This window comes from Bos taurus, chromosome 6 (assembly GCF_002263795.3).
Source record: "Bos taurus isolate L1 Dominette 01449 registration number 42190680 breed Hereford chromosome 6, ARS-UCD2.0, whole genome shotgun sequence".
NCBI classification, from domain to species: domain Eukaryota; kingdom Metazoa; phylum Chordata; class Mammalia; order Artiodactyla; family Bovidae; genus Bos; species Bos taurus.
The window spans coordinates 103,166,968-103,193,285 of NC_037333.1; the positions used below are offsets into that span (position 1 = coordinate 103,166,968).

General features: G+C 50.4%; 2 protein-coding genes across 2 annotated transcripts in view; both read left to right on the forward strand.

Moving 5' to 3' along the window:
• JAKMIP1 (janus kinase and microtubule interacting protein 1) overlaps positions 1-3,640 on the forward strand; it is a 157,431-nt gene extending 153,791 nt beyond the window's left edge. Inside the window, exons 21-22 of the mRNA XM_059887636.1 lie at positions 1,198-1,273; positions 2,404-3,640. Coding sequence (XP_059743619.1) covers positions 1,198-1,248 — 51 coding nt within the window. The 3' untranslated portion in view covers positions 1,249-1,273; positions 2,404-3,640. The remainder of the gene's footprint in view (positions 1-1,197; positions 1,274-2,403) is intronic.
• Positions 3,641-3,934: 294 nt separating this feature from the next.
• Positions 3,935-26,318, forward strand: part of C6H4orf50 (chromosome 6 C4orf50 homolog) — a 147,689-nt gene continuing 125,305 nt past the window's right edge. Inside the window, 4 exon segments of the mRNA XM_059887809.1 lie at positions 3,935-4,908; positions 10,379-10,777; positions 18,322-18,460; positions 22,281-22,874. Coding sequence (XP_059743792.1) covers positions 10,491-10,777; positions 18,322-18,460; positions 22,281-22,874 — 1,020 coding nt within the window. The 5' untranslated portion in view covers positions 3,935-4,908; positions 10,379-10,490.

The window sequence follows — 26,318 nt, forward strand, 5'->3', positions numbered from 1 at the left end:
TTTGTGACCCCATGGACTGGAGCAGCCCAGGGGGTCTCAAGGATACTTAAAGGATACTGTTGGCCTGGGCTGGTGGAAAAATAACTCCAGCCACCGTGGTCAGCTGTCAGGAACTCTTTCCCCACCACATGCCACAGGGTGGTCTCGGCAAGGACCTCGCCATTCTCAGGTCTCAGTTTCCCTATGTAGAAAATCAAGAGCTAGGTGATTCTAAATGTTCCTTCTAGCTTTAACTTCCAGTGATCCTAAAATGTGTTTAAAATTTGTTGGCTGTCTGGATGTTCATTTTTTCAGTAACAATTTAGGGGAGCTATTACCTTGAGGTTTTGGGAAAAAAACCAATGAATTATTTTTAGACACCTCAGATAATATTCAGACATGTTTCTCATAACCTAATCTCCAAAAAGAATCACCAGCAATTCTTTTTGAATAAATCAAGTTGTAAATAAGCTAAGGAAGATCTCTATTTTCAAACTGATCTGTACAATTTTTCACTCCTTTAGGGCCACTTTTTTTTCCTGATATTTTTTTCTTTTTAAAGCAGAAAAACCAGAGGCATAAAAGATTTTAAACAATGACTCTCTTGGAAGAGTGGGCCCTGGCAGGGATGTGGGAGGGGGAGGGGTTCTGTTTGTCTTCTGGTGGGACTGGGTGACCTGGGACCTGGGTGGAGTCTTCCTTGATCTCTGTATGCATGTCATGCCCCGCCTTTGGTGGGACCATCAACCATGACCATCAGCGGGTTCTTCCTGGATATATACTATCCTGCCACATTCTTCAAGAAAGTCACACCCCAGCACCAAAAATTCCTGGTCTGGGAATGTCAGTCCACGCCCTTCTTCTTGCCTGGAGAACCCCATGGACAGAGGAGCTTGGCAAGCCACACGGTCCACGGGGTCACCAAGAGTCAGACGTGACTGAGCGGCCAACACCTGCACTACGGTGGACCCCTCCCCCGCCTGTATTAGCCAGATGTTTGCAGACTGTGGGGTAACCCACCCTGGGCAAGGAATCCCACAGAGTGGGTTTCTCAGGCGGAATCAGCTTCTGAAGCCCACTGACCTCCTGTGTCTCTTTCCAAACCCACCCCAGGGCCCTAGCTCTTGTGAAATGCTGTCATTGAATTCCATTCTACATATCTTACATCTTTCTTTCTTTTCTTCCCCCTCCTCATTTTCTTTTGGTCTTATTTTATAGTTTTTGTTCCTTTTTTTGTTTTTCTCACTAGCATTCATTCTGTGGCCTTGATGACTTCAGTGAGCCAAGAACGCGGGTTGGTATCCTTTCATTTTCATTCATATTTTCTAAAAAGGAGATTTCCTCCCGACTCTGACCATAACATTCCTTTAGGCAATGTGGAAGGTGGCCTTGTGATAGATTGCTCAATGTCAGGCCCACTGGGCTAGAGGCATCCAGGGGCTGCTGGCACGTTCCACCCCTGGGAGGGAGATTGGGGAGTTCTCAGTGAATAAGGTTGGACAGTGGAGACCTGGTTGTCACCCTATTGTTATTTCATCTTGAAAAGGTGGTTACAGTTTTGTCCAAAGGTCCTCTCTATTTTGGCTTTGGTTTTTGGTTCTCTCTGTCGCCTGTGAACCAGTAAATTCACCATACAGTCCACTATAGGCTATTTCCTGTGGAGCAGTAAAATTAACCAGAGTCGGCTTCTGGGGTCAGGGGTCTGCAGGAGTCCATGGCCTGCATACAAAATGCCCAGGAAACCTGTGTAAAGATTCCAAGCCCCTGGCCTCTCCCCCTGCCCTGCCCTTGACCCCAGATCTGGCTTTGATGCCATCCCAGCAGCTGGTCCTTCTCTAATCGTTGGACCCTGCCTGTCTCACACTGAGTTCCTGCTTTGGCACCCAGGCCTACCCCCCTTCTCCCTGTTCTGAGTGCCCACCATGGACTGGGGACTGCCAAGGCCCCTAGAACCTAGAGTTCTGCCCCCTGAGTCCAGCTCACGTGAGGGCCTTGTGAGCTCCGGGGATGCCCATAGCCCAGCAGCTGCCTGGACCCCCAGACTGAGCTCAGACACTGTGTCTGTGCCCGATGCCCAACCCTTGCACCTGAGGACTTTTCCTCGGGTCCTCTGCCCAGTCCTAGGACAGCACTTGGCATGTGGTTGATGTTCATTCAGTGCTTGTGTGGCAAGTAAAAGAAAGACCCCAGGTCTCATCAGACAAGAGTGGGGGTCACTATAGCAGGTTGGGGTGGGTGCAGGAGAACAGGTCATCTGAACCCCATTTCCTGTTTTCCTGGATTGTCGGGGAACGTCCCTCAGTGGGCTCGGCTGGAGGGTTCAGGACAGTGGTGGGGACAGGCGAAGGCAGATAAGCAGGGACTTCTCTAGCCATCCTAACCCTAGGTTCTTGTGTCATTTCCAATTATTTTTTAATTTTCCAGGATAGAAAAAAAGCTTATGGAATAAACTGAGTCCTATGGCAACCCTGACCCCACTCAAACCAAAATTCAACAGCAAAACAAGCTATTCCAAGCCCAGAGACTGAAACCAGAATTTGTGGATACTTGATGACAGTCCAGAGGGGAGGCATTTAGGATCTACGGCTGGGTCCTGGCTGGGTCGGGCTGTAGGAGCTCTGCAGGGACCAAGGGGAATTTGTCAAGCTCAGGGCCACATCTGAGTCCCCGCTATGGCACCTTCAAGAGCCCGAAGGGCAGAGACCCGAATACCAGGAAACTAAGTGCAATTACTAGAAACTGGTTGATTGGAGAGCCGCTGCACTGTCTGGGGACAGACCCGTGTCCTTGTCCCCACACGGCATGCCTCCCCAGCCGTGGTGTGTGTGCCCGGCTAGACACTGACTGTATACATATGTCTCCATGAGCTGTGCCCTGTGTATCCCAGAGTCTGTCAGCCAGAATGACTCAAAAATGTCCCTGTGATCTGAACGCAAAGTCAAGACCCAGTCACCAAAGCCCTCCAGGTCCATGTGCAGCTGAATTCAGCAGCTGGAGGCCAGAGAGAGACATCTGGAGCCTCACCCACTGTGGACAGTGGATGCCAGGACCTCAGATTTACAAGGGGGAAGCCACAGGCTCCATCACTCTTGTGGGTATGACACAGTGAAAGTCCCAGAGCCTGACTGCACCTGGGGTCATGGTGGAACAAGGACTGAGAGGTGGATAGAACCCCCACTCAGACCACCCTTGGGCTTTCTCGCATCTGGGTTGTCATTTGCAAGGTGTTGGCAAGGAAGAAATGCTGTGTTATGAAGTGATTCCCTGGAGAGCCTGTGAGGACTGAGGCTCCTTCTGCCGTGGTCTGAGACCAAGTCTGCTCTCTTACAACGGGAGAGAAGGAGGCAGCCCTTCCTGATCTCAGGAGACCCACCTCTGCATCAAGCCCCTCAGGAGAACGGATGGAGTGGGGCAGCTCAGGAGGGCAGGACACCAGCTGGTGGGAGTCAAGTTTAGGAGGGAATCCCAGAGAAGAGAAGTCCCTTTTGGATGTTGTTGCAGTGAGTGGGTGGGTGGGGGAGCATCTCCAGGAGAAGACACCCGCTTATATGACTGCCCCCTCCCAAACTTTTGGAAGGAAGACTTTTGGAATCAAAATAAATCAAGTGAAATAGAAGGTAATGGCTGTGAAGGAGAGGATAGCCGCGTCTTATTGAAAGAAGCACCTGAAGGCAAGGATGGTTTTATCCCAAGGATGGAAAGACTCACTGCTCTGTGTTTGTTGGACTGCAAGAGCAATCTGTAATTTCTAGTGAGAATAACCTTTGGAGAAAACCTAAATGACCAAAATTCAGGCCACTGGAGGAATCAAGGAGGGGAGGAGAATCTAAGAAAAGAGCTGAAAGTTCTCAGAAGGACAGACCCAAGGATGGAGAACATGGATCTCAGTACAGAAGGGGCATCCAGCCAGACAGAGAGGGATGTTCAAACAAAACCAAAGGATTAGGGGGCTCTAAGCAAACAGACACCCAAGACAGCTGAGAAGCGACCATTCCTCTTTTGAAATCTAAACCCAAAGCACCGCCACACCAGCCCCATGACTTTCCAGCATCTGATGACCAAAAGCAAATGAACTGATGTCTCTGCTTGGAAAAAGCAGGCATCTGAGCACTCCAGGTAGCAATGGGAATGTAGAATCACACAAGGAACAAAAATGAAAAAGCACACATGATTTCTCTGGAGCCAAAGAAGCACAGAGAAGCCTTGCTTTGCTAACTTAGCAGCGCAAGTCTGGGAGGTGTGCAGGGTCCCTGGGAAGCTGGACCCGCAGCACAGAGCACCCATCGCCTCCCCGCTGCAGGAGTGTGGGGTCTTCTGTCCTCCTGCCCCACACTTCTGTCTACTCAGCTCTCCCACTCAGACAAGAGGATACGAACGATGGTGGCTTTGATGTCAGACCCATCCGGGTCCACTCCCAGACCTGCCACTCCCCTGCAGTGAACACTTGGCAAAATACTTGCCCCTCAGTCTTAATGTTTTCTATCTGTGGAATGGGGGTGGTATTCCCACACAGCACTTCACAAAAGGTTTTCTTTGGGTACAACTAGACAGTTAGGCCCAAAGACTCTTAGACACTGTCAGGAGCTGTAGCAGACAGCATTGAACACACCTTTGTGGGAGTCATCCTCAAAGGAGACCTCATGGCCCACAGGGGACCAGGGGCCATTCTCTTTGGCCCCCAGGAGAAAGTTCAGGTGCAAGGGAGTGAGACTTACACAGGCAGGTATGGGAGCTGCCCAGGCTTAGAAGCCCAAAGTACTCAACAAGAGCCAGCATTTCTTGTGACAGTCCTAGGCATCGCCTCCAAGGTTCCTGCCAGGGACAGGCCCAGTCACAAGAGCCACTGTACTCAGCAGGCCTCAGAGTTCCGGCGGCCCGCCAGGTGCATACTCGTTCTCAGAGGCCATCCACAGCTCCCCGCGAGCCCAGGTGAGGCACAGGGCTCAGGGCTACTGGTGTTGTTGTCGCCTAGCAAGACAGCTGATCTTCTGCGCAGGTGTGGTTTCCAGGACAGAAGAGCTACAGAGTCAACTGAACCCAAGTCAGTCTCACTCAGAAAGGAGCAGGCTTGGGTCTACCTTTACCACCTGCCTTCTAACAGATCTACTCGGAGTAAAGAGAGAACCCAGGTCAAGTTCCTGATACAGGAATGTCACGCTATGCCATGCTGATTAAGTGCCCAGCATCCCACTCCTCATCCTCCCCTCTCTCCTCACGCCTCACCCCTCCTCTTACACCCTCACGCCTCACCCCTTCCCTCACGCCTCATCCCTCCTCTTACACCTTTCCACCTCACCCCTCCTTTCACACCTTACCCCTCCTTTCACACCTTACCCCTCCTTTCATACCTCACCCCTCCCCTCACACCCTTACACCTCACCCCTCTCCTCACACCTCACCCCTCCTCTTACACCCTTACACTTCACTCCTCCCCTCACAACTCACACTTTATTCCTCCTCTCCTCCCCTCTCCTTTTCCTCCTCCCCCTCCTCTCCCCTCAGTTCTCAGCAGTGGAAACTTGTGAGGGGCAGAGCAGTGAAGAAGTTTAGATGACAGAATGTGCCCTGCCACCACCTTCTGGCAGCCATGTGGGCCCAGGGATCAGCCCTGCGGATGACCAGCCATTGGGTGTACCCAGGTCAGGACTTCCAGTTCTAAAATAGGAAAGTCCTGGGTGCACTGGGCGGCTTTCCCTCCACTGCGTGTTCTGAGTTGCACTGACTGAGTCCTATATTCCAGATGCACTGACTCGGTGCCCACGGCCCTGCGGGCCGGGAGGTAGGGTGGAGGGAGGTGCCGCTGGAGCGGGGATAGCCCCGGGGGCGCTCTGCGCATGTGCGGACCCTGCTGAGGGGCCCTGCTGAGGGGCCCTGGTCACCCGGGGAGCTGGACTCCATGATTTAGCGTTCACTCGGTGCCTTCCTGGCAGTTGCATTCTCTCTCCTCCCATCAGCCGCCTCCCTCTTTCTTGATCCTTGAGGTACACAGTTGAGCCTCAGGATCTGGGAGGTCTGCTCTCCCCTCTCCTTCCAGATTCAGTGTGTGATGAGTAGAAATCCCGCCTGACGTTTCCAGTACAAAAATGCATGTTTGTTTCTCTTCCATTTAACCAGACCCTGCTAGATGCCTGCCAAACTGGGCATACCAGCCAGCCAGTTTGGGGTGCTTCTCCCCCAAAGTTGTCTAAGAATCCTTGGGGACTCCTGCTGCTGCTAAGTTGCTTCAGTCGTGTCTGACTCGGTGCGACCCCACAGACGGCAGCCCACGAGGCTCCCCTGTCCCTGGGATTCTCCAGGCAAGAACACTGGAGTGGGTTGCCATTTCCTTCTCCAATGCATGAAAGTGAAAAGTGAAAGTGAAGTCACTCAGTCGTGTCCGACCCTCAGGGACCCCATGGACTGCAGCCTTCCAGGCTCCTCTGTCCATAAGATTTTCCAGGCAACAGTACTGGAGTGGGGTGCCATTGCCTTCTCCTGGGGACTCCTACAGACCCCAAACTGTGCCCCCAATTCCAGCTCAAGGGGCAGAGCTGTGGGTTTCCAGATCCCTATCAAGGCAATGGCAACCCACTCCAGTACTCTTGCCTGGAAAATCTCATGGGCGGAGGAGCCTGATAGGCTGCAGCCCATGGGATTGGGAAGAGTCGAACACGACTGAGCAACTTCCCTTTCACTTTTCACTTTCATGCATTGGAGAAGGCCATGGCAACCCACTCCAGTGTTCTTGCCTGGAGAATCCCAGGGATGGGGGAGCCTGGTGGGCTGCCATCTGTGGGGTCCCACAGAGTCGGACACGACTAAAGTGACTTAGCAACAGCAGCAGCAGCAGTCTCCTCTCACCTCCCTCTCAACCCTCCCCGACCCCTCAACCTGTCCGGGGCTGCCGTCTGGTCTGAAGGGGGAACCCCTGTGCCCTGCTGTAGGTCAAGCTGTGTGTCCTTCCCATGACCACACTCAGCCTTGGGGAGCCTCGCCCAGGCTGCTGAGGATGCAGGACCCTGTCCTTACAGCTGCCCTGTGGCCATCAGTGTCCTCCCCCCAGGTCTCCAGCTCTGAAAAGCCCACAGAGGTGATAATCTACCTTCCTGCCCTTCTCCCTCAGACACAGAGGGTTCATTCCAAATGGACCCCACAGTCTTAGTTACTTACCCAGAAAGAATCTGAAGACACATTCTTAAGCAGAGGTTCGGGGCCTCAAATGCCCTTTACCTGTCCTGGAGGGAGGAGACAAGATGCATCTTTACTCCAGCTGCTTCCCGCTACCTGCTCCCTCCTCCTTGCCGGCCTGGCACTGTGATTTTTTTTTTAGGTGGTCATCCTACCTCAGTCAGCTGTCAATCAATCCTCCTGCTTGAGGAGGCTCCTGGCAGCTAGGGTCTCTGGGTACTCACTGTGCCAGGCACAGGACCAGGCACTTGAGAGCTAAGTGACTCATGCAGCAGCAGGGAGGAGACTACTGTTCGTCTCGTTTTGCAAGAGGCAAAGTTAATTGCCTAAGAACTTGGCACATAAGAGACAGAGTTGGACACAGCCCAGGCAGGCAGGCAGTAACTGCAAGGTGCTGCCTCTGTCCACCACCTGACAGCCTGCCCGCTGTGTTCACTGGGTGCCGGGCTCTGTACAGGGGTGCTTTGCCTACAGCAACCCATTTATGCATCAAGAGCTCTTGATGTAGGTGCTATTTTTACCTCCCACCCCTGCCTTTTATGAGAAGTTAAATGATTTGTCCAAAGTTCCGTCAGAGAAACACCAGAAATCTAAGGGCCCCCAAAGCGCCCCCTGGCGGCCAATACCCCACCCTGCTGGCTCTGAGATCCCCGTGTTTATTGCAAGCCCCTGAGCCACCCTGCACGGTGGCCATTGTTGGGGGAAAATATTTTAAATTTTTTCTTTTATATTCTGATTTATTATAGGATGTCGAATATAGTTCCCTGTGCTATACAATAGGACCTTGTTGGGCTAATTTTAAATTTTTTCCCATCATGTTTGGGAAACATTTTAAAACACAATCTTCTTCCACCAGACTACCTTTCTGCTGAGGTAGATAAGAAAGAAAATGATCGTTATCAAATGAGCACCAAACCAGAATGTGATGTGCATCACAGACCATCTGTTAAGAGATTTTCAAAGGCAGAAAAGAATTCATAATCTTATGAGCCAAGGAGATGCAGCCCTGAAGATACAGATCTTCAGGATAAGCAATAATTTGTTCTCAAATAAAAGAACTTGGCAACATTAATTATTACATGTATGTTACCCTAAATCCATCTGGATATTGGGGTGACCCTCTATGTTAATTTTTTTATACAAAGGAAAATGGAGTTTCTCATATCTTTAGAATGAGATGGTTGTGCAACTTGGAGCCAGGTGACCACTAATGTAAGCTCCGACCCTCCCACGGGAACTAGGAGATGAGGTCCTATTTTCCTTGAATGTTTGCATGCCAAAGAGAGGTCTCCCAGGATCTTCAGAAAGATATCCTGGGTCATAAAACTGGCAAAAGGCTTATTTAGCTTTTAAAAGGATTTACATGTATTTCAAATAGATGAAGAACTATAAGTTTTCTAAAGTAGATCCTCTCAGAAAAGGGCAGGGGAAGTCTCGTCCATCATTTTTAGAGACGTCCGTCTCTACCCTGCAGGAGGAAATGGGAGCTCACTCCAGTATCCTTGCCTGGAAAATCCTGTGAACAGAGGAGCCTGGCCGGCTGTCGTCCAAAGGATCACAAAGAGTCAGACACAACTGAGGGGCTAAGCACGCATTGTCTCTTTAATGGGGCTTCCCAGGCGGCACTAGTGGTAAAGAACTCACCTGCCAATGCAGGAGACATGAGACTTGGGTTTGATCCCTGGGTTGGGAAGATCCCCTGGAGGAGGACATGGCAACCCACTCCAGTCTTCTTGCCTGGAGGATTCCTTGGACAGAGGAGCCTGGCGGGCTATAGTCCACAGGGTCCCACAGAGTCAGACACGACTGAAGCGGCTTAGCATGCACACACATCTCTTTAATGACGTCCATTATTTTAGAGAGAATTAAGCCACTTAGTTTAAATTTCTATTTATTTCTGTACCACTGGGCCTGTTTATGGCACTGGCTCCTCTTCCATGGCCAGCTGCCTCTGTTCTCACCTCCTACACCTTCACAGTGCTCTAATTCTTAAAGTAAGATCTCACCAGGCCCCCTTGCCTCTAAACACTCCAGGGACCCCCACTTGCCACACAGAGATGCCACAGTGCACGTCCTGGAACCCACGGCCCACAAGTATATGGCCCCAAGTCACCTGTCCTGCTTGGGTCTTCATTTCCCCCTTGATTGTGTCTACTGGGCCAGCCAAACCCAATCGCTCCCATCACCTTCATCTTCCTGACTCTGTCCTGGGGCTCTGGTCCTGATGCTCCCTCTCCATGGAGGAGCCTTTTGCCCACTTCCGCCAGCTGCGATGGGTCATTCTCTGGCTACCTCTCCAGCTTCAGGCTCCCCCACACTCGACATGATGTGTTTCCTCCTGTTCAGGGTCTTGGTTCATCCCTCACCCCTTGAGCTTTTTTTTTTTTTTTTAAATATTTATTTGGCTGTTCTGGGTCTTCATCACTGCACGGGCTTTTCTCTAGTTGTGGAGAGCAGGGGCCACCCTAGTTAGTGGTGCGTGGGCTTCTCATTGCAGTGGATTCTCTTGTTGCCAGGCACAGGCTCTACAGCACATGGGCTCAGTAGTTGCGGCTCCTGGGCTCTAATGCACAGGTTCAGTAGTTGTGACACATGGGCTCAGTTGCTCTGCGGCATGTGGGATCCTCCCAGATCAAGGATCAAACCCATGTCTCCTGCGTCGGAAGCTGGATTCTTTACCACTGAGCCACCAGCGAAGCCCAGTCCCTTGAGCTTTGGTCCAGGCTCAGATTTGAATCCTAACTCTGCCACTGCCCATCTGTGGGGCCTGAATAAGCTCCTCTACCTTCCAGAGCCTCTGTTTCATCATGCCATCTATAAAATGGTTCTGAAAATGCCCATCTCACAGGGCTATCAGAACTGGACTAAGTAAGGCGAGATGGCCCAGTGCAGTGCTAGTTACCCTTCCCCTCCACCTACTCAACTCCAAGCCAGTGATAAATGTTTGCTGGACTCAGAAAGGAAGTTTAGAACATCATTTATTGCTGGGTGAAAACTTGAGCCTCACTCTTGAGAATCTATAACACTCTCATGGTCCTGCCTGGAAATTTTATTTTACCTCTTTGTACACATTATTCAGTTTGTAACTCCGAGTGGCTTTTCTGCTTTGGGTGAGTGTGGGCATGCTGGCTTGTAAAACGAGAGGCTTTCATTCATATTGTATGATGTTTGTGCAGGTGAAACCCAAGTCTCCCACTCATAAATAATCCACCTGTTCTTGCCCTTCTCAAAGGATATTTTCTTGCACAATCTGAAGCCACCGCAGCCACCTGGAAATCTCCAGAAAGTCAGTGTTGCAGATTCACTTAATTTTATTCAGTCTTGGCCCATGAACTATGTACGGGATGGAGCCAAACGCTAAAGGACGGACTGAAAAAAGTTTCAGTTACGTTGTCAGAGCCCCCAGCAGTGATGGGTTTGATATAATGAACGTTGATGTGAAGATCGACACGTCCTGGATCTTCCAGGATGTAGAGGAGAGTGGTGAGGAGCAGGGATGTTTTCTGGGAGGAGCAGCCAGAAGTCCAGACGTGGACACGGGAACACTCAGGAAGCAGCTGGAATCCTCGGAGCAGAAGCTGTTGGCAGCTGTGGACAAGCACATGATGTCGGAGTCTGGGCTGAGGAGCAGGTAAATATACCCTTTGGACCTCTTCTTTGTGTATGTTACAAATCCTGGGGCCTCCTCATTGTGGTAGAAGGGTGTATTGAATCGTTTCTATGGCTGAAGGAAAGGGAAGTGTTAGTCGCTCAGTCATGTCTGACTCTTTGTGACTCCATGGGCTGTAGCCCGCCAGGATCCTCTGCCCACGGCATTCTCCAGGCAGGATAGAATACGGGAGTGGGTTGCCATGCCCTTCTCTGGGGATCTTCCCAACCGAGGGGTTTTTCCTGGGTCTCCTGCATTGGCAGGCAGATTCTTTACCCTCTGAGCCACCAGGGAAGCCATTCTATGGCTAAGGATGCAGGCAAAGCAGTCAGTGTTCCATCGTCTGCCCACAGCAGCCTCTGGCTCCTCTGCCTTTCCCATCCTCTGCTCTGTACCACAGGCACTGAGCCTGTTTCCCAGGCTCCCTTGCTCATTGGTTTTCATGTGGATCCAGCCAATGGGAGGTGCTGAAGGGAGGCGGAGGGAGAAGCCAGGATTCTCCCACCTCTCTTCTGCTCTGGGTGACATCTCCCACAGTGGTTGCCATTCAGTCGTGCCTTTGGCATCCTCTGTGGTCCTGTTCCTGGGCCCTGGTGTCTCCATCTTCTCTCTGTCTGTCCTTCCAGCCCCAGGGGCAGAAGTGGCCCCAGTGGTGGCTAACCTCTGGGTTGCCTGTCCGCTCTATCTGGCCTTTCATCTCTTCTGTCATCTTTGTAGCACATTGCCTGTGTTTGTTTGATTCTCACTGCTGAGCCTCCTGGCTTCCCACATGGTTCAGTGGTAAAGAATCTGCCTGCCAGGGCAGGAGACGCAAGAGACCTAGGTTTGATCTCTGGATCAGGAAGGTCTCTTGGAGGAGGAAATGGCAACCCACTCCAGTATTGTTGCCTGCTGAAATCCCAGGGCCAGAGGAACCTGGTGGGCTACAGTCTATGGGGTTCCAAAGAGTTGGACACAGCTGAGCACAGCACAGCATGAAAATAGCTGAACCTCCTGGCATAGGCTCTATTTTCTAATGGAAGCAACATGGTCCAGAGGTGGGGCATTTGAATCCAGGTCTTTATCCAAAGCCTATGTTCTTGTTTGACACCTAGTCTTGGAGGTTGGAAGACAAAGATTAAGGTGTGGGCAGGGCTGGTTTCTCTGAGACTGCGCTCCACGGCTTAGCGTTGTCTGCCTTCTGTCTGTGTCTTCTGTGCATGTCGGTCTCCTCTTCTTATAAGGATACCAGTCATATGGGATCAAAGCTCATCCTAATGACCTCATTTTAACTAAATCACCTCTTTAAAAAAAAACTCTGTCTCCAAATACAGTCACATTCTAAGGTACTGGGGTTAGCTAACTTCAACATATGAATTTCAGGGGATATATTTGGTCCAAAGGGGCTTCCCTGGTGGTTCAGACAGTCAAGAATCTGCCTGCAATGCAGGAGACTTGGGTTTGATCCCTGGGTTGTCAGGAAGATCTCCTGGAGGAGGGAATGGCTACCCGCTCCAGTATTTTTGCCTGGAAAATTCCATGGACAGAGGCGCCTGGCAGGCTGTAGTCCATGGGGTCATAAACAATTGGACATGACTGAGTGACTAACACACACAGTCCCAAACACGAGTTCTAGGGATTGACGGCTGGAAGAGGCAGGGCCCCAGCGCTGGAGAGGAAAGGATAACCCACAACTGGTTATACCTGGCAGTGAGAATGAGGTCATGAGGCCCGGAGAAGATGGGTGGGAAACCCCTGCCAGAGGAGGCCCTTCCATGTGAGGAAGAGACAGACAGCCTGGAGGCACCATGAGTGATGGAGGGGAAGGGCCTCTGTGGCTGGGGCTGGGATGAGGCCATCCTGGGAAGGCTGTATCCTGTACCCACCTGTGGGGAAATGTGGGCTGGGTCCTCAGTTCTCTTGTCCTCTGTAGCCATTCCCTTCCCCAAATGTGGGCTGTGTCCCACAGAAGCAGGGTGGAAGGGAAAGCAAGATTCGTGGCAAGGGTTCAGAGAAAAAGGCTTACCAAGAGCCTGTGGCATGGGCCACAGTGCAGGTCCTCCCACACACGGGTGAAGATAGCTGTTACTTGAACCCTGTGATACACAAAGTGATATGGGCCCCTTTTCCAGATGGGGAAACAGGCTCAGAGGATGGAATACATTATCCAGGGTCACTAAGAGCTGAAGCCAGGGTCTGAACGCACAATTGTGAACATAGACTTCAGGCTAATGTCACCATAGATTTCCTCCAGGTAAGGTACAGTAAAAGATCAATAGTGTATATTGGATATCACTTCCATTAAAGAGTTAAAATTTAAAAGTATTTATGGTAAAACTAATGCAACCACAGTGTTAGAAATTTGAGAAAGAGAACTCCACTCCCCATAACACCATCATTGTTACAAATTCACTTCCCACCTACATGCAACAAAATTAATAATAACTGAATACTTGTTGAGTGCTTGCTCTGGACAAGGCACTATTTACATGCTCGACAAGTATTAACAGGGTTAATCGTTCAGTTCAGTTCAGTTCAGTTACTCACTCGTGTCCAACTCTTTGTGATCCCATGGACTGCAGCATGCCAGGCCTCCCTGTCCATCACCAACTCCCAGAGTTTACTCAAACTCATGTCCGTCGAATCTGTGATGCCATTCAGCCATCTCATCCTCTGTCATCCCCTTCTCCTCCTACCTTCAGTCTTTCCCAGCATCAGGGTCTTTTCCAGTGAGTTAGTTCTTCACATCAGGTGGCCAAACTATTGGAGTTTCAGCTTTAACATCAGTCCTTCCAATGAATATTTGGGACTGATTTCCTTTAGGATGGACTGGTTGGATCTCCTTGTAGTCCAAGGGACTCTCAAGAGTCTTCTCCAACACCACAGTTCAAAAGCATCAATTCTTCAGCACTCAGCTTTCTTTATAGTCCAACTCTCACATCCATACATGACTACTGGAAAAACCATAGCTTTGACTAGATGGACCTTTGTCTGCAAGGTAATGTCAGTGCTTTTTAATATGCTGTCTAGGTCGGTCATAGCTTTTCTTCCAAGGAGCAAGCGTTTTAATTTCATGGCTGCAATCACCATCTGCAATGGTTTTGGAGCCCCCCAAAAAAAGTCTGTCACCGTTTCCATTGTTTCCCCATCTATTTGCCATGAAGTGATGGGACCAGATGCCATGATCTTCACTTTTTGAATGTTGAATTTGAAGCCAACTTTTTCACTTTCCTCTTTCACTTTCATCAAGAGGCTCTTTAGTTCTTCTTCACTTTCTGCCATAAGGGTGGTGTCATCTGCATAACTGAGGTTATTGATATTTCTCCTAACAATCTTGATTCCAGCTTGTGCTTCATCCAGCTTGGCATTTTGTATGATGTACTCTGCATATAAGTTAAATAAGCAGAGTGGCTTAATCCTTAAAAAATATTTAAAACTAAGTAATATTGGTATCCTCAATTTCTAGGTAGGGAAATCAAGGTGCTGGCTTAAGTATTTAATAACTTCTCCCCAGTCGCACAGACCATCACGTGGGGTCGCTGGGACCTGGACCCAAGCAGCCTGCCCAGTGGTACCTGCAGCAACAAGGCACCAATTTATCCTGGTGGAAGTTCCATGATAGAGTCTCCCAGTTTCATAGCACTCTTTGCAGCTCTACATAGTATAATATATTTTTAATTTGTCACTAATCAGTTAAAAGACGCTTACTCCTTGGAAGGAAAGTTATGACCAACCTAGATAGCGTATTCAAAAGCAGAGACATTACTTTGCCAACAAAGGTCCGTCTAGTCAAGGCTATGGTTTTTCCAGTGGTCGTGTATGGGTGTGAGAGCTGGACTGTGAAGAAAGCTGAGTGCCGAAGAATTGATGCTTTTGAAGTGTGGTGTTGGAGAAGACTCTTGAGAGTCCCTTGAACTGCAAGGACATCCAACCAGTCCATCCTAAAAGAGATCAGTCCTGGGTGTTCATTGGAAGGACTGATATTGAAGCTGAAACTCCAATACTTTGGCTACTTCATGCGAAGAGTTGACTCATTGGAAAAGACTCTGATGCTGGGAGGGATTGGGGGCAGGAGGAGAAGGGGACGACAGAGGATGAGATGGCTGGATGGCATCACTGACTCAGTGGACATGAGTTTGAGTCAACTCCGGGAGTTGGTGATGGACAGGGAGGCCTGGTGTGCTGCGATTCATGGGGTCGCAGAGTTGGACTCGACTGAGTGACTGAATTGAATCAATGAAAAAGGTATTTTCATTGTCTAGTTCTTATTTGTTAAGTGTCTATGTTTCCTAGGGGGTTCCCTGGTGGTGCAGTGGTAGAGAATCTGCCTGCCAATGCAGGAGATGCAGGTTCAATCCCTGGGTTGGGAAGATCCCCTGGAGAAGGAAATGGCTACCCACTCTAGTATTCTTGCCTGGAAAATCCCATAGACAGAGGCACCTGTTGGGCTACATACAGTCCATGGGATTGCAAAGAGTAGGACATGAATGAGTGACTAAACAACAAAAATGTTTCCTACAGCTGCTAAAGCAAATAAGTACAAATGTTCTGCCTTCAAACAACACACATTCATTGTCTTTCAGTTCTGGAGGAAGAAGTTCTAAAGTAGCCTCACTGGCCAACAGTCACGGGGTAGCGGGAAGTCTGTGTCCGCCTTTTCCAGCATTTATAGGTGCATTCCTTGGCTTCTGGCCTCTGCCCATCTTCAAGCCAGTAGTGTAGCATCTTGCTTCAGTGGTCACGTGGTCTCACCTTCTGCCCCTCTCTCATGAGGACAATTATAATTGCAGTTAGTCCCACCCAGATAATCCAGCATAATCTCTCCATCTCAAGATATCTAACATAATCACATCTACAGTCTCTTTGGCATCTTAAGGTTATATTCATAGATGCTGGTTATATTTGGAGGCCATTCAGCCTGATGCAATAAGATTAGTCATTTTCTGCTTAATGTAAGTAATGGGATAATACCAGGATTAAATATTGTCTCAGATTTAATAGTTCATGTTGGTCTCAAAAACTAAAAAATTTAGGCTTCTCTTTTCTCATTCAGGTATCACCACATTTTATAATCAATCAGAAGGTACTCCTCCCAACTCTCTGACTGATTAACCTTTCCTGGTGGCTCAGTGGTAAAGAATCTGCCTGCCAATGCAGGAGATGCTAGTTCCATCCCTGGGTCAGGAAGATCCCCTAGAGAAGGGCCTGGCAACCCACTCCAGTGTTCTTGCATGGAGAATCCCATGGACAGAGGAGCCTGGTGGGCTACAGTCCATGGGGTTGCACAGAGTCAGACACAACTGAGTGACTAAGCATGAGCGCTATTCCTCTGGTTCATTTTAGAAGGAACATGATTTTAATCTATACAAGACGGCATCCTCCCTTCTGTCACTTTAGAGACCTTCCCCCAGGGCCTCAAAACTAGAGTAGGAGAGGGGGCTCTTGGCCTGATCATTAATAACAGTGCATCATTTTATTTAATCATCGCAACAACTCCCAGAGCAAAGTGCAGTTACTTCTTACAGATGAAGATCCTGGGGGTCATAGTAGTGAATGAGCCCTATTAAGGCCTCATGACTGGTGAGTGGGAAAGCCAGCAGGCAAATCTGGGTCCTCTCCCAGGGAAGCAGAGTCTGTCCTGGAGGTGCAGGTCATGTGGTGTGGAGCTGGGTGAAGGATGAGGATGGGTAGAGCTTGTCCACATAGGCCGCAGATGTACTTTCCACAGGTTTCATGGTGATCTAGTCCAGAAGTAAGACTGGCACATGAAAGGGACTTGGATACCAGGCAGGAGACAGACAAGTGAGTCATTGTAGCTCCTCCTCTCTCAATGGGACCAGCAGGCAGATCTTCCCTTTTGGCTTCCCTCCATTCACACGTGCTTCTTCTGTCTATGGAGCTGAGGTCAGAGCTCACTTCCAGCCTGGGTATTACTTTGCATATGATGCAACTTCAGCACTTCCTCGGGATAATAAAAAAGACTTCCAGAGGCTTAGCCATCCCTAACTATTACACAGGTCATTTCCAACTTCTCACTTCTGTAAGTAATTCAGAGTTTTTGTAATCACAAAAAACTTTTTCTGCATTTTAATCATTTCCTTAGAAGAGATTTTCAAGACTGTAGCTCAAGTGGAAAGCATCAGAGCACAGGATTAGAGCCTGAGTTTGGGAGTCATGGGCTTCCCTGATGGCTCAGATGGTAAAGAATCTGCCTGTATAATGCAGGAGACTGAAGTTTGATCCCTGGGTCAGAAAGATGCCCTGGAGAAGGGAATGGCAACCACTCCAGTATTCTTGCCTGGAGAATTCCGAAAGAGGACCCTGGTGGACTACACTCCATGAGGTCCCAAAGAGTTGGACATGACTGAGTGATTTTTTAACTTTGGGAGTCATGCAGCCTGGACTCTATAACGCTGTGTGCTGCTGCTGCTGCTGCTGCTAAGTCGTTTCAGTCATGTCCGACTCTGTGCGACCCCATAGATGGCAGCCTACTAGGCTCCCCCGTCCTTGGGATTCTCCAGGCAAGAACACTGGAGTGGGTTGCCATTTCCTTCTCCAATGCAGGAAAGTGAAAAGTGAAAGTGAAGTCGCTCAGTTGTGTCCGACTCTTAGCGACCCCATGGACTGCAGCCTACCAGGCTCCTCCGTCCATGGGATTTTCCAGGCAAGAGTACTGGAGTGGGGTGCCATTGCCTTGGGCAAATTGTCCGGCCTCTCTGATCCTGTTTCCTCATGTGCAAAATAGGAGAAAAGGAGCCTACTTTCAGGCTGATCACATGAGGATTAATTGAGACAATGCAGATGTTTGGTTCGGGCTCAGTCCTTCATTGGTATGACTTGTACTGGGAATTACTGGTTTAGGGTTGAAGGGTTGAGAACACTGTTAAGGTTCCTGGTGCCTTGTTATTCAAAAGATGTCTCCAAACTATTTTAGATTATCTTGAAAAAGATACGTATGAATGTTTTATAAAATGTCATTTTTTTTGTCTGAATATCAAATTGACCAAAAAACAGAAGGAAAAAAAAAGATGATCCCAGTGTCTGTGAAAACCTTAGGCCACGCTTACTGCATCCTGAATGTTGGGGCAGTCTGAGCACAAGTTGGAAAAGAATTTCCAGACACGGAGTACCGCAGAAAAGAGTGAGTTTATTAGGAACAAAGAACAGGTATAAAGTGATCACTGTGAGTGCAGAGGGCCTACAAATCCTGATGGGCCAGGGAGAGTCGACAGTTTTCATGGGTCAATGGCCAATGTTTATAGCCTCAAGACAAAGACCATTGCTGCTGGAAGGCTGGTGTTAGGTGACTGGTTGGGGCGTGATAGTGTGTTTACTGGAGTGGGCATCTTTGCCTAACTGGGAGTCAGGAAGCTTGTTAGTGATGATCAAGGGGCTTTTTGGCAACAGTTAGTTACAAAGGGGCTCAATTAGCCTCGGAGGCGTCCTTGGTTCTGGGCACTGCTGCTGTGGCCTTGTTGCAAGGCCTCGCACCTGTGGCCAAGGCAGGACTCAACACTGAGTAAGCGCCTTGCTGCTTCGATGCGCAGGATTCAGGAACTGGAGCTGTCGGAGAGGAACCTCCTCCAGAAGGTGGACCAGCTGAGCACTCGCGTGTTCCAGGAGCGAAGCGCCTCTCTCCGGGCCCAGGAGCAGCTGGACGCACTGCAGGGGGAGCTGGCCAGCCAGGTACACAGCCCCTCCTCCTTCTTTCTGGCACTTTTTTCTTGTCGCAGCAGAGTCACCCTATGGGTTTTTTCGTGGCAGCAGCTGCGCCTGAATATAGACCATGGGGAGGGTGTGGAGAGCCAGACAGGAGGAGTGAGAGGGGTCCTCATTCTAGCAGTGCAGGTAGGGGCCACTGGACCTGGGCAAGGTCACGTGACTTCCCTGGGCCTCAACTGTCCCATCTGTAAAATGGGGCTCGCATCCTGCCCTGTCCCCTCACAGGGTGGCCTGTGGGAGCTGTGTACCCACTAGGAGCTCTGGCCAGAGGTTCATTTCTGTGGGCTTGGTGCCTGACATCAGGGGAGCCAGCTCTGGTCTAAGGACAAGGAGAAGGACTGATGCCAGGTCTCTGCCTTCAGGAGCTGGCTTGTGGGCGGGGACACAGATGGGAAACAAGTAACTCCAAAACCGGGTGATGGAGCCATGAGGAAACGTGCAGGCAACAGTGTGCTTTCTGGGCCCTGTGAGTTGAGCCTTAGGGGAACAGCATGCGAGGGTGGGTAAGAGCCTGGGCAAGGCACGGAGGTACGGAAGAGCATAGCAGGACCAGGAGTTGAGACAGGAGGGTCCCAAGGAGGACAAGTTGTCAGAACCATGGCGTGAACCAAAGTCTGGAAGCCAAGGGGGAGCAGGACTTTGAGCAGGAGAGGCTCAAGTCAGGGTTTCGGGGATATCACTCTAATCAAATGGGAAAGAGAGATGGTGTAGGGAGGTGGCAAGTTAGAGCATAACTGGAGAAGTGGGTGGTTAAGGGAAGGTTGGCTCTGGAGGCAGATGTCTGGCGCCAAACCCTGGTCTGCCACTCACAAGCTCTGTGATGTAGGCCAGGTGACTTAACCTCTCTAGGCCTCAGTTTCCTCATCTGTGAAATGGGAACGATACAGCACCAACCTTCCTAACTTGTTGTCTGGTTTAAGGGAGTTAGGCTTTCCCAGTAGTGCAGTGGTAAAGAATCCACCTGACAGTGGAGGAGATACAAGAGACACGGATTCAATCCTTGGGTCGGGAAGATTCCCCTGGAGTAGGAAATGGCAACCCACTCCAGTATTCTTGCCTGGAGGATCCCATGGTCAGAGGAGCCTGGTGGACTATAGTCCATGGGGTTACAAAGAGTCATTCACAACTAAGCAGCTAAGCACACACACACTTTAAAAGAGCTCAGTTCAGTCCAGTCGCTCAGTTGTATCCGACTCTTTGCGACCCTATGGACTGCAGCTTCCCTGTCCATCACCAATTCCTGGAGCTTGCTCAAAGTCATGTCCATCGAGTCAGTGATGCCATCCAACCATCTCATCCTCTGCCGTCCCCTTCTCCTCCTGCCTTCAGTCTTTCCCAGCATCAGGGTCTTTTCTAGTGAGTCAGTTCTTCACATCAGGTGGTCAAAGTAGTGGAGCTTCAGCTTCAGCTTCAGCTTCAGCATCAGTTAATATGTGTAAAACACTCAAAACAGTAGGCATTTAAATAGCACTAGTTGCTTTTGTAATTACTAGTCTTTATTGAAGTGTTCCAGGGGAGAGAAAACGAAGGCTGGAGAGCAGAGACTTGGTGGGCAGAGACCCAGAGATCCTGAGAGGCATCCTCTTTTAGCAAATTGCTACTCGCAGGCGAGCACAGCAGTTGTCAAATTGCAGGTTGACTCCCGCCAGTGGGTTGTGAAATCAGTTCTGTATGTTGCAACCAGCATTTAAAGATGGAATTGACTAGGAAATATGAAAGGGCATCATGTGTGTGAAGGGGAGTGCTGTTTTGTGAAGCTTGTTTCAGTTGTCAACGCCTGCCACGTGTGTAACGGGCCACGTTCTTAAAAGATGTTTCTTACTGTGGGAGGCAGTCCAAAAAGTTTGAAAAACACCAGATCGATTAGCTTTTAAAGGAAATAGAGGTGAAGCAGGGAAGATAAGAAGTTCAATTAAATCGATGTTAGCCTTTGAGATACCAGGGAGACACGCAAGTGCTGCTTTCTCCCTTTACATTGAAATTTAGGTGCAGAAAGTTGAGTCTATCCTCTTGGGTACAAGCCATCATCATCAAGATCCAGGACTTTTTAACCCGCGATAAAGTGGTGTTGTGTGGGCTCCTGCCATCAACCATGTAATCTCTTTGTAGAAAATCCTGTAATAAAGCCTTATATACATGTAGGATTTCCCAGGTAAGCATACACAGTCCTGGGACTTCCCTGGCGGTCCAGTGGTTAAGAATCTGTGCTTCCATTGCAGGGGGCATGAGTTCAATCCCTAGTCGGGGAAATAAGATTCCTTCATGCCTCGTGGTGTGGCCAGAAAAGTAAAATAAATTTGAAAAACATATGCAAAGCTCTGCAATCACCAGAGGTTCATACTCTGATGGGGAGACAGAAGTGAGGGTGACAAGCCAGAGAAATGCTGGGAGTGAGCTCCAGACACTGCAGGACCTGCAGCTCTGTGGCCGAACGCCTTGCATTCTGTTCTCCTGTCACCAAGATGCTCCTGGGAACGTCCTGTCACAAAACACTGTTTCCAGGTGAAGGGCAGACGTTCACGGTGGTGAGGGGGCTGGCTCAGGGCCCCCTCGGAGACCACTCGGCCCAGCTTCAGCCCAGCCCAGATGCTAACCCTCCCCCTCTGCCTGGAGCTATCTGCATTTCAGAGCAAGTTTGCAGGAGCGTGTGAACTCTGCCCTGTGTACCTGATATCTGCCAAATGACAATTTGCCCCACTGTTGACTATATTTGCTGTAATTATTTGCACACAAAGACGCCTCATTTCTGTGGCGACCTGTGGTCACTCCCAAAGGTGGTCGAGGTAGACCCCTCTAGGTAACGGAGCTCTGGGCTCTGAGCATCACTGACTACAGGATTCGCACCATCAGGCAGCCCTCGCAGGGAATCTAACTCCAGTTTCTTCTGCCCTAATTTCCCCTGAAAGTAAAGCCTGCCAAGCTGTTCTCAGGTTTCCTGTTTCTCGTTTGCTCTTCTTTGTTTTGTCTTCTGCAAGCTCTTAAGAAATATATGTGCAGGCACTAACAGTTGAAACAGATCTTAACAGGAAGGCAAGTCTACCCATGTGCATAAATTAATTGTGACTATTAGGCCAGGACCCTGTTGTTTTTTGCAGTGAGTGGGTCACCCTGGTCCAGAGTACAGCCCATGGGTCTGGGAGGTCAAGATTTAAGAACAGGGAGGTGTGTTCTCGGATAGGCAGGGAGCCATGCAGAAACAAAAATCCTTGAGACAGACACGTGGTGGATCAGTGACTTTTAGCTGATTGACATTCAGCAGGTCATTTCTCAGTAGCTCAGGGTTGTATTCACAGTAAGGAATGGCTGCTGTGACACTGTTGATCTTGTCTCAGCCAGAAGTCACGGTTTTCAGCTGACCCTTACTGGACCAGGCAGGGTCCTTTTAGGCACTGAGCAACGGAGAAGTCTGGGAGGTTCTGGCGTGGAAGAAGCGACACTCAGGGGGTTCCAGGTGGCAGCTCTTTTCAAACTGGTGTGGGGGTACTCCGTGTTGGAACCACTGTGTGTGCACCAGCCCGTCCCCATCCTGACTAAGTTTCCCTGAGTCCTTGTCCTTGGAGCTCAAGGGGACCTGAAGGAAGGCACTTGCGTCCTGGGCAACATTTAAGAGGGCGCCAGTAACCGTCATTGAGATAAATAATATTCGAAGCAATATTTTAATGCAAAAACTAATGCGAAAAGAAAAGGCACGCTGAACAACAAAATATCGAAGTTTCAAATAAAGACAGGCTCGGTGAGACCCCGGGCCGCCTTCCTGACGCCCTCCTCCACCGCCAACCCGTAGGTTCGAGAGAACGAGCGCGCGGCCCAGCGGCAGCGGTGGCGGCTGCGGCGGCTGCGGGAGCGGCTGCGGCGCAAGGACGCGGCGCTGGGGCGGCAGGCTTCGGCCCTGGAGCGCGGCAGGCGGATCCAGCGGCGCCAGCTGCGCCTGGTGCGCGAGCAGGAGCGCATCCTGCGGGCGCAGGTGCAGCGGCTGGAGCTGGACGTGCGGCGCCTCTGTCGCGCCGCCGGCCTCCTGCTGGCCGAGCTGGACACCCCGAACCCCGGCGGCCCCCGATTCTCCGGCCCGGGCGACATCCGGGGCGCCCCCGAAGGGGCTGCGGAGCTGCGCGCGCTGCGGGCCAGGGCCGAGCGCGGCGAGCGCGAGCGGGACCAGGCGGCCCGCCGGCTGCGGGAGCAGCGCGCCACCGAGCGGCGGCTCCGCGAGCAGCTGGAAGAGCTGCGCTGCTGCATCTATGGGCTGAAGCTGTCGGAGATCGGTCTGCAGGCCCAGGTGGAGGAGCTCACCCAGCACAACGAGAGCCTGCGGGGGGAACTGGGAGCCCAGGCGCCCGGGGAGAGAGCGCTCAGCAAGGCCCCCACTGGTCCCCGTAGCCTGGTAAGTGACCACAACCCAGGGTGCGAGTGATTTTCTACTTTCCTCTTAACTTTCTCGCCCAGCCACTTAGTCAAGTCATGGACTCCTTCATTCCCCAGTCTTCCTCTTCATTCACCCCTCCAAACCACCATCCCCATCTATCCCTCCTTCATTCCATCCACCCATCTACCCACCTGGTGTCACCGGTCCACCCATACAACTTCACTCACCCGTTCACCAGTCCAGCAACCTCCCCATCATCTGTCCACCTGCTCAGCCACCCATCCACCTTTCCATCCACTCACCCTATCTCTTGTTCACCCATCCATGCTCTCTTCTACTCACCCTCCATCATCTTATTCACCGGACCATCTCGTTGTTCTATCTCTGCATCCAACACTCTCCAGGGAGCCAACCAGCTACCTTTCATCCTTCATCATCTGTCTCCTGTACGTCCATTTATCCGACAGTTCATGGGTCCCCGCCTGTGCCAGGCCCCAGGTGCTCTCTTCCACGTGTAGTGTGAAGTAACTGTCCTGTGCTCCTGCCTCCCCAATCCACCCTCTCCCTGGGAAAGCAGTCAGCCTTTCCCACCTCCCTCACAGCTCCGAAGGTGACCACGGTTCCCAGCCTGGTGGTCCTGTATATGCATCTTCATCTCTGCTTGTTTAGACTGTGAGCCCGTCGAGGGCAGGTCCAGGTCAGATGGGTTCCGTAGCCGCAGCCCCAGCAGCAGCACACAGGAGACCCCCAAGGCTGGTGCAGGAGAGAATATGCAGGGTTGGGCCCCTTTCTAGTTCTCCTGTTTACTAGCTGTGTGACCCTGATTAAGTTTCTTAAGCTCTGGAGCCAAGGGCAGGCTGGACATTTATGTTATCATCTAACTGATTAGAAGAGCAAAATGTGTGTTTAATAATACTCCTGCCATGTACTTGGCACCTTGCGGTGTTTTCAAAGGCATCATTTAATGTTCATAAGTCTGTGAAGCAGGTACTATGAATGTCCGCACTCCACAGAGGAGGCTGAGGCTCAGAGAGGCAGTGCACTGGCCTGTTGTCACACAGCTCAGAAGAGGCAGAACTGGAATTTGATCCACGCTGCATGTGAGTCCAGGGTGCTCTGTTTCTCCCGCAAGAGGCTGCTTGCCTGTAAAGGGAGAGTTAAGTCAGCTCCCTCCAAGAGATCAAGATCCCAGTGGTTCGATTTGCATTTAAGGAAAAATCAGGAAGCCACCTTTGCCCAAAGAAGATGGCTTATTGGGAAAAAAAAAATCACATTTATCTTCTGGCCTGGACAGTCTATTTCAAATTAACTGGAACTTGAGTTTCCTCAAGATCATGACATGTATCCTGCCTAGATGGTTTTAGTAATGAGTTTGTCTGTGCTTAGTTTCTCTTTTTCGTACTTCATCCTGCCAGTGTCACCTCTGCGTGTCCTGTTCGTTCTTCCTCCATTAAGTTCATCAGATAAAAGGAAAACAGTGTACCTTTGATGTTGGCACCTTGTTGTAATTTCAGAAAATAAATGGTGTAGAGATGAAAATTCTCCTTTAGAATCCTTTCTGTAATTTTCCTAAATGTAAGACTTTAATTTAGGCTGTTAGTTTACATCCTTTATTCTCCCAATCTCTCTGCCCTGCTACTTTCTCTTTTATCTAAGGGAAAGGCTGAATACCTAAATGTTTTAGTGATGAGTAAATATTTTGTACGTTTTACATTCTCTCATTTAATCTTTAGAGCAGCCTTGCAAGCCAGGTGCAATTCCACTGACTAGATGGAGAAACTGAGACCCAGGAGGGTCTCCAAAGAATCAGGGCCAGCAAGGGGACACGGGCCAGATCAGGGCGGTGACTCCAAGATGCTGTCCTTACCTTGGGACCCTGGGGCCGGAGTTGGATCCTGAGCAGTTTGGTGCAGCGTCAGTGGCTGCATTCAGTAGTTTGGGTGCCATCAGTTATAAGCCCCTTGTTGACACACATCTGTGACTTTTTAGATGTTTCAGGCCTTATCATTGAAAAATCTCAAGAAACTGGAGAACTACATCTCTCGAGGGGCTCATGCTCTCAAGACTTTGCTGGAGGTTGTGGTGCCCAGTCAAAAGTCTCTCAAAAATTCCCTGAATTGCCCATCAAGCGTGGTCCCCAGCCATTTTTGCCTCTAGCATTGGGAGAAGCTGGCCCATTATCAGATGAGTAGCAGAGGGAGCAGGGGCCTGTGAAATAGAAAATGCTGATCCTTAAACGTGGGAACCACATGCACTGGGGTGCGAGGCTCGTGCTTTAAGTGGCAGGTGGGACCCCAAGTGGACAGAGCAGTTCAGCTCTCTCTCTTACCAGTGGCGATAAAGTCCAGCAGGTTACTAAGCCTTTCTGTGACTCAGTGTTCTCAACTGTGAAATGGGAACGATACTGAGACCTGCTTCTAGTGTGATTGTGAGGATGCAATGAGAAAGTGCTGGGAAGGCCCTGGCACAGAGCCTGGTACCCGGTAGGATTTAGATTGTCGCATCATTGTCACCGTCACCATCGTCATCTTCACCATCACGTCTTCATGGCCTTGTCTCATCCAGTGGAGATTGGATGGAATCACTCACACTGCTTACATCATGGTTTCCTCTTTCTTGTTTTTTTGTTTGTCCCAAGAGCTTAGGCTTCACTGCGTGCAAAGTCGCTTCAGTCGTGTCCGACTCTTTGCAATCCCATGGACTGTAGGCTTCCAGGCCTCTCTGCTCATGGGATTCTCCAGGCAAGAATACTGGAGTCAGTTGCCAGTTCCTTCTTCAGGGGATCTTCCGGACCTACGGATCAAACCTGCATCTCTTACGTTTCCTGCACTGACAGGCGGGTTCTTTACCACGGGCGCCATCTGGGAAGCCCTGCTGCTGCTGCTGCTAAGTCACTTCAGTCATGTCTGACTCTGTGCGACCCCATAGACGGCAGCCCACCAGGCTCCCCCGTCCCTGGGATTCTCCAGGCAAGAACACTGGAGTGGGTTGCCATTTCCTTCTCCAATGCAGGAAAGTGAAAAGTGAAAAGTGAAAGTGAAGTCGCTCAGTCGTGTCCGACTCTTCGAGACCCCATGGACTGCAGCCTAGCAGGCTCCTCCGTCCATGGGATTTCCTAGGCAAGAGTACTGGAGTGGGGTGCCATCGCCTTCTCCCTGGGAAGCCCTGGAGTCGGTTAAATGTGACTGTGATTTATCTCCTCCGATCTGCGGGAGATGCTGATGCAAACTCAGGCTGACAAGGCCCTGGAGTGGGCAGGGCCTGTGATCACCAGCTCCCCCATCACAGCAGCCCATGGGCCGAGGGAGACGGAGAGCACTGTGGTGGCTTTCCGGGCAGGGCTGTCCCCAGGTGTGGTTCTCTCAGCCAAAGGGCTGAGAACCTCTGCCTGGTTTCAGAGGCCGGAGGTCAGTCTGCAAGGGCAGGTGGGGTGGGCGAGGCCCGGCCTGTTCCAGGATGACC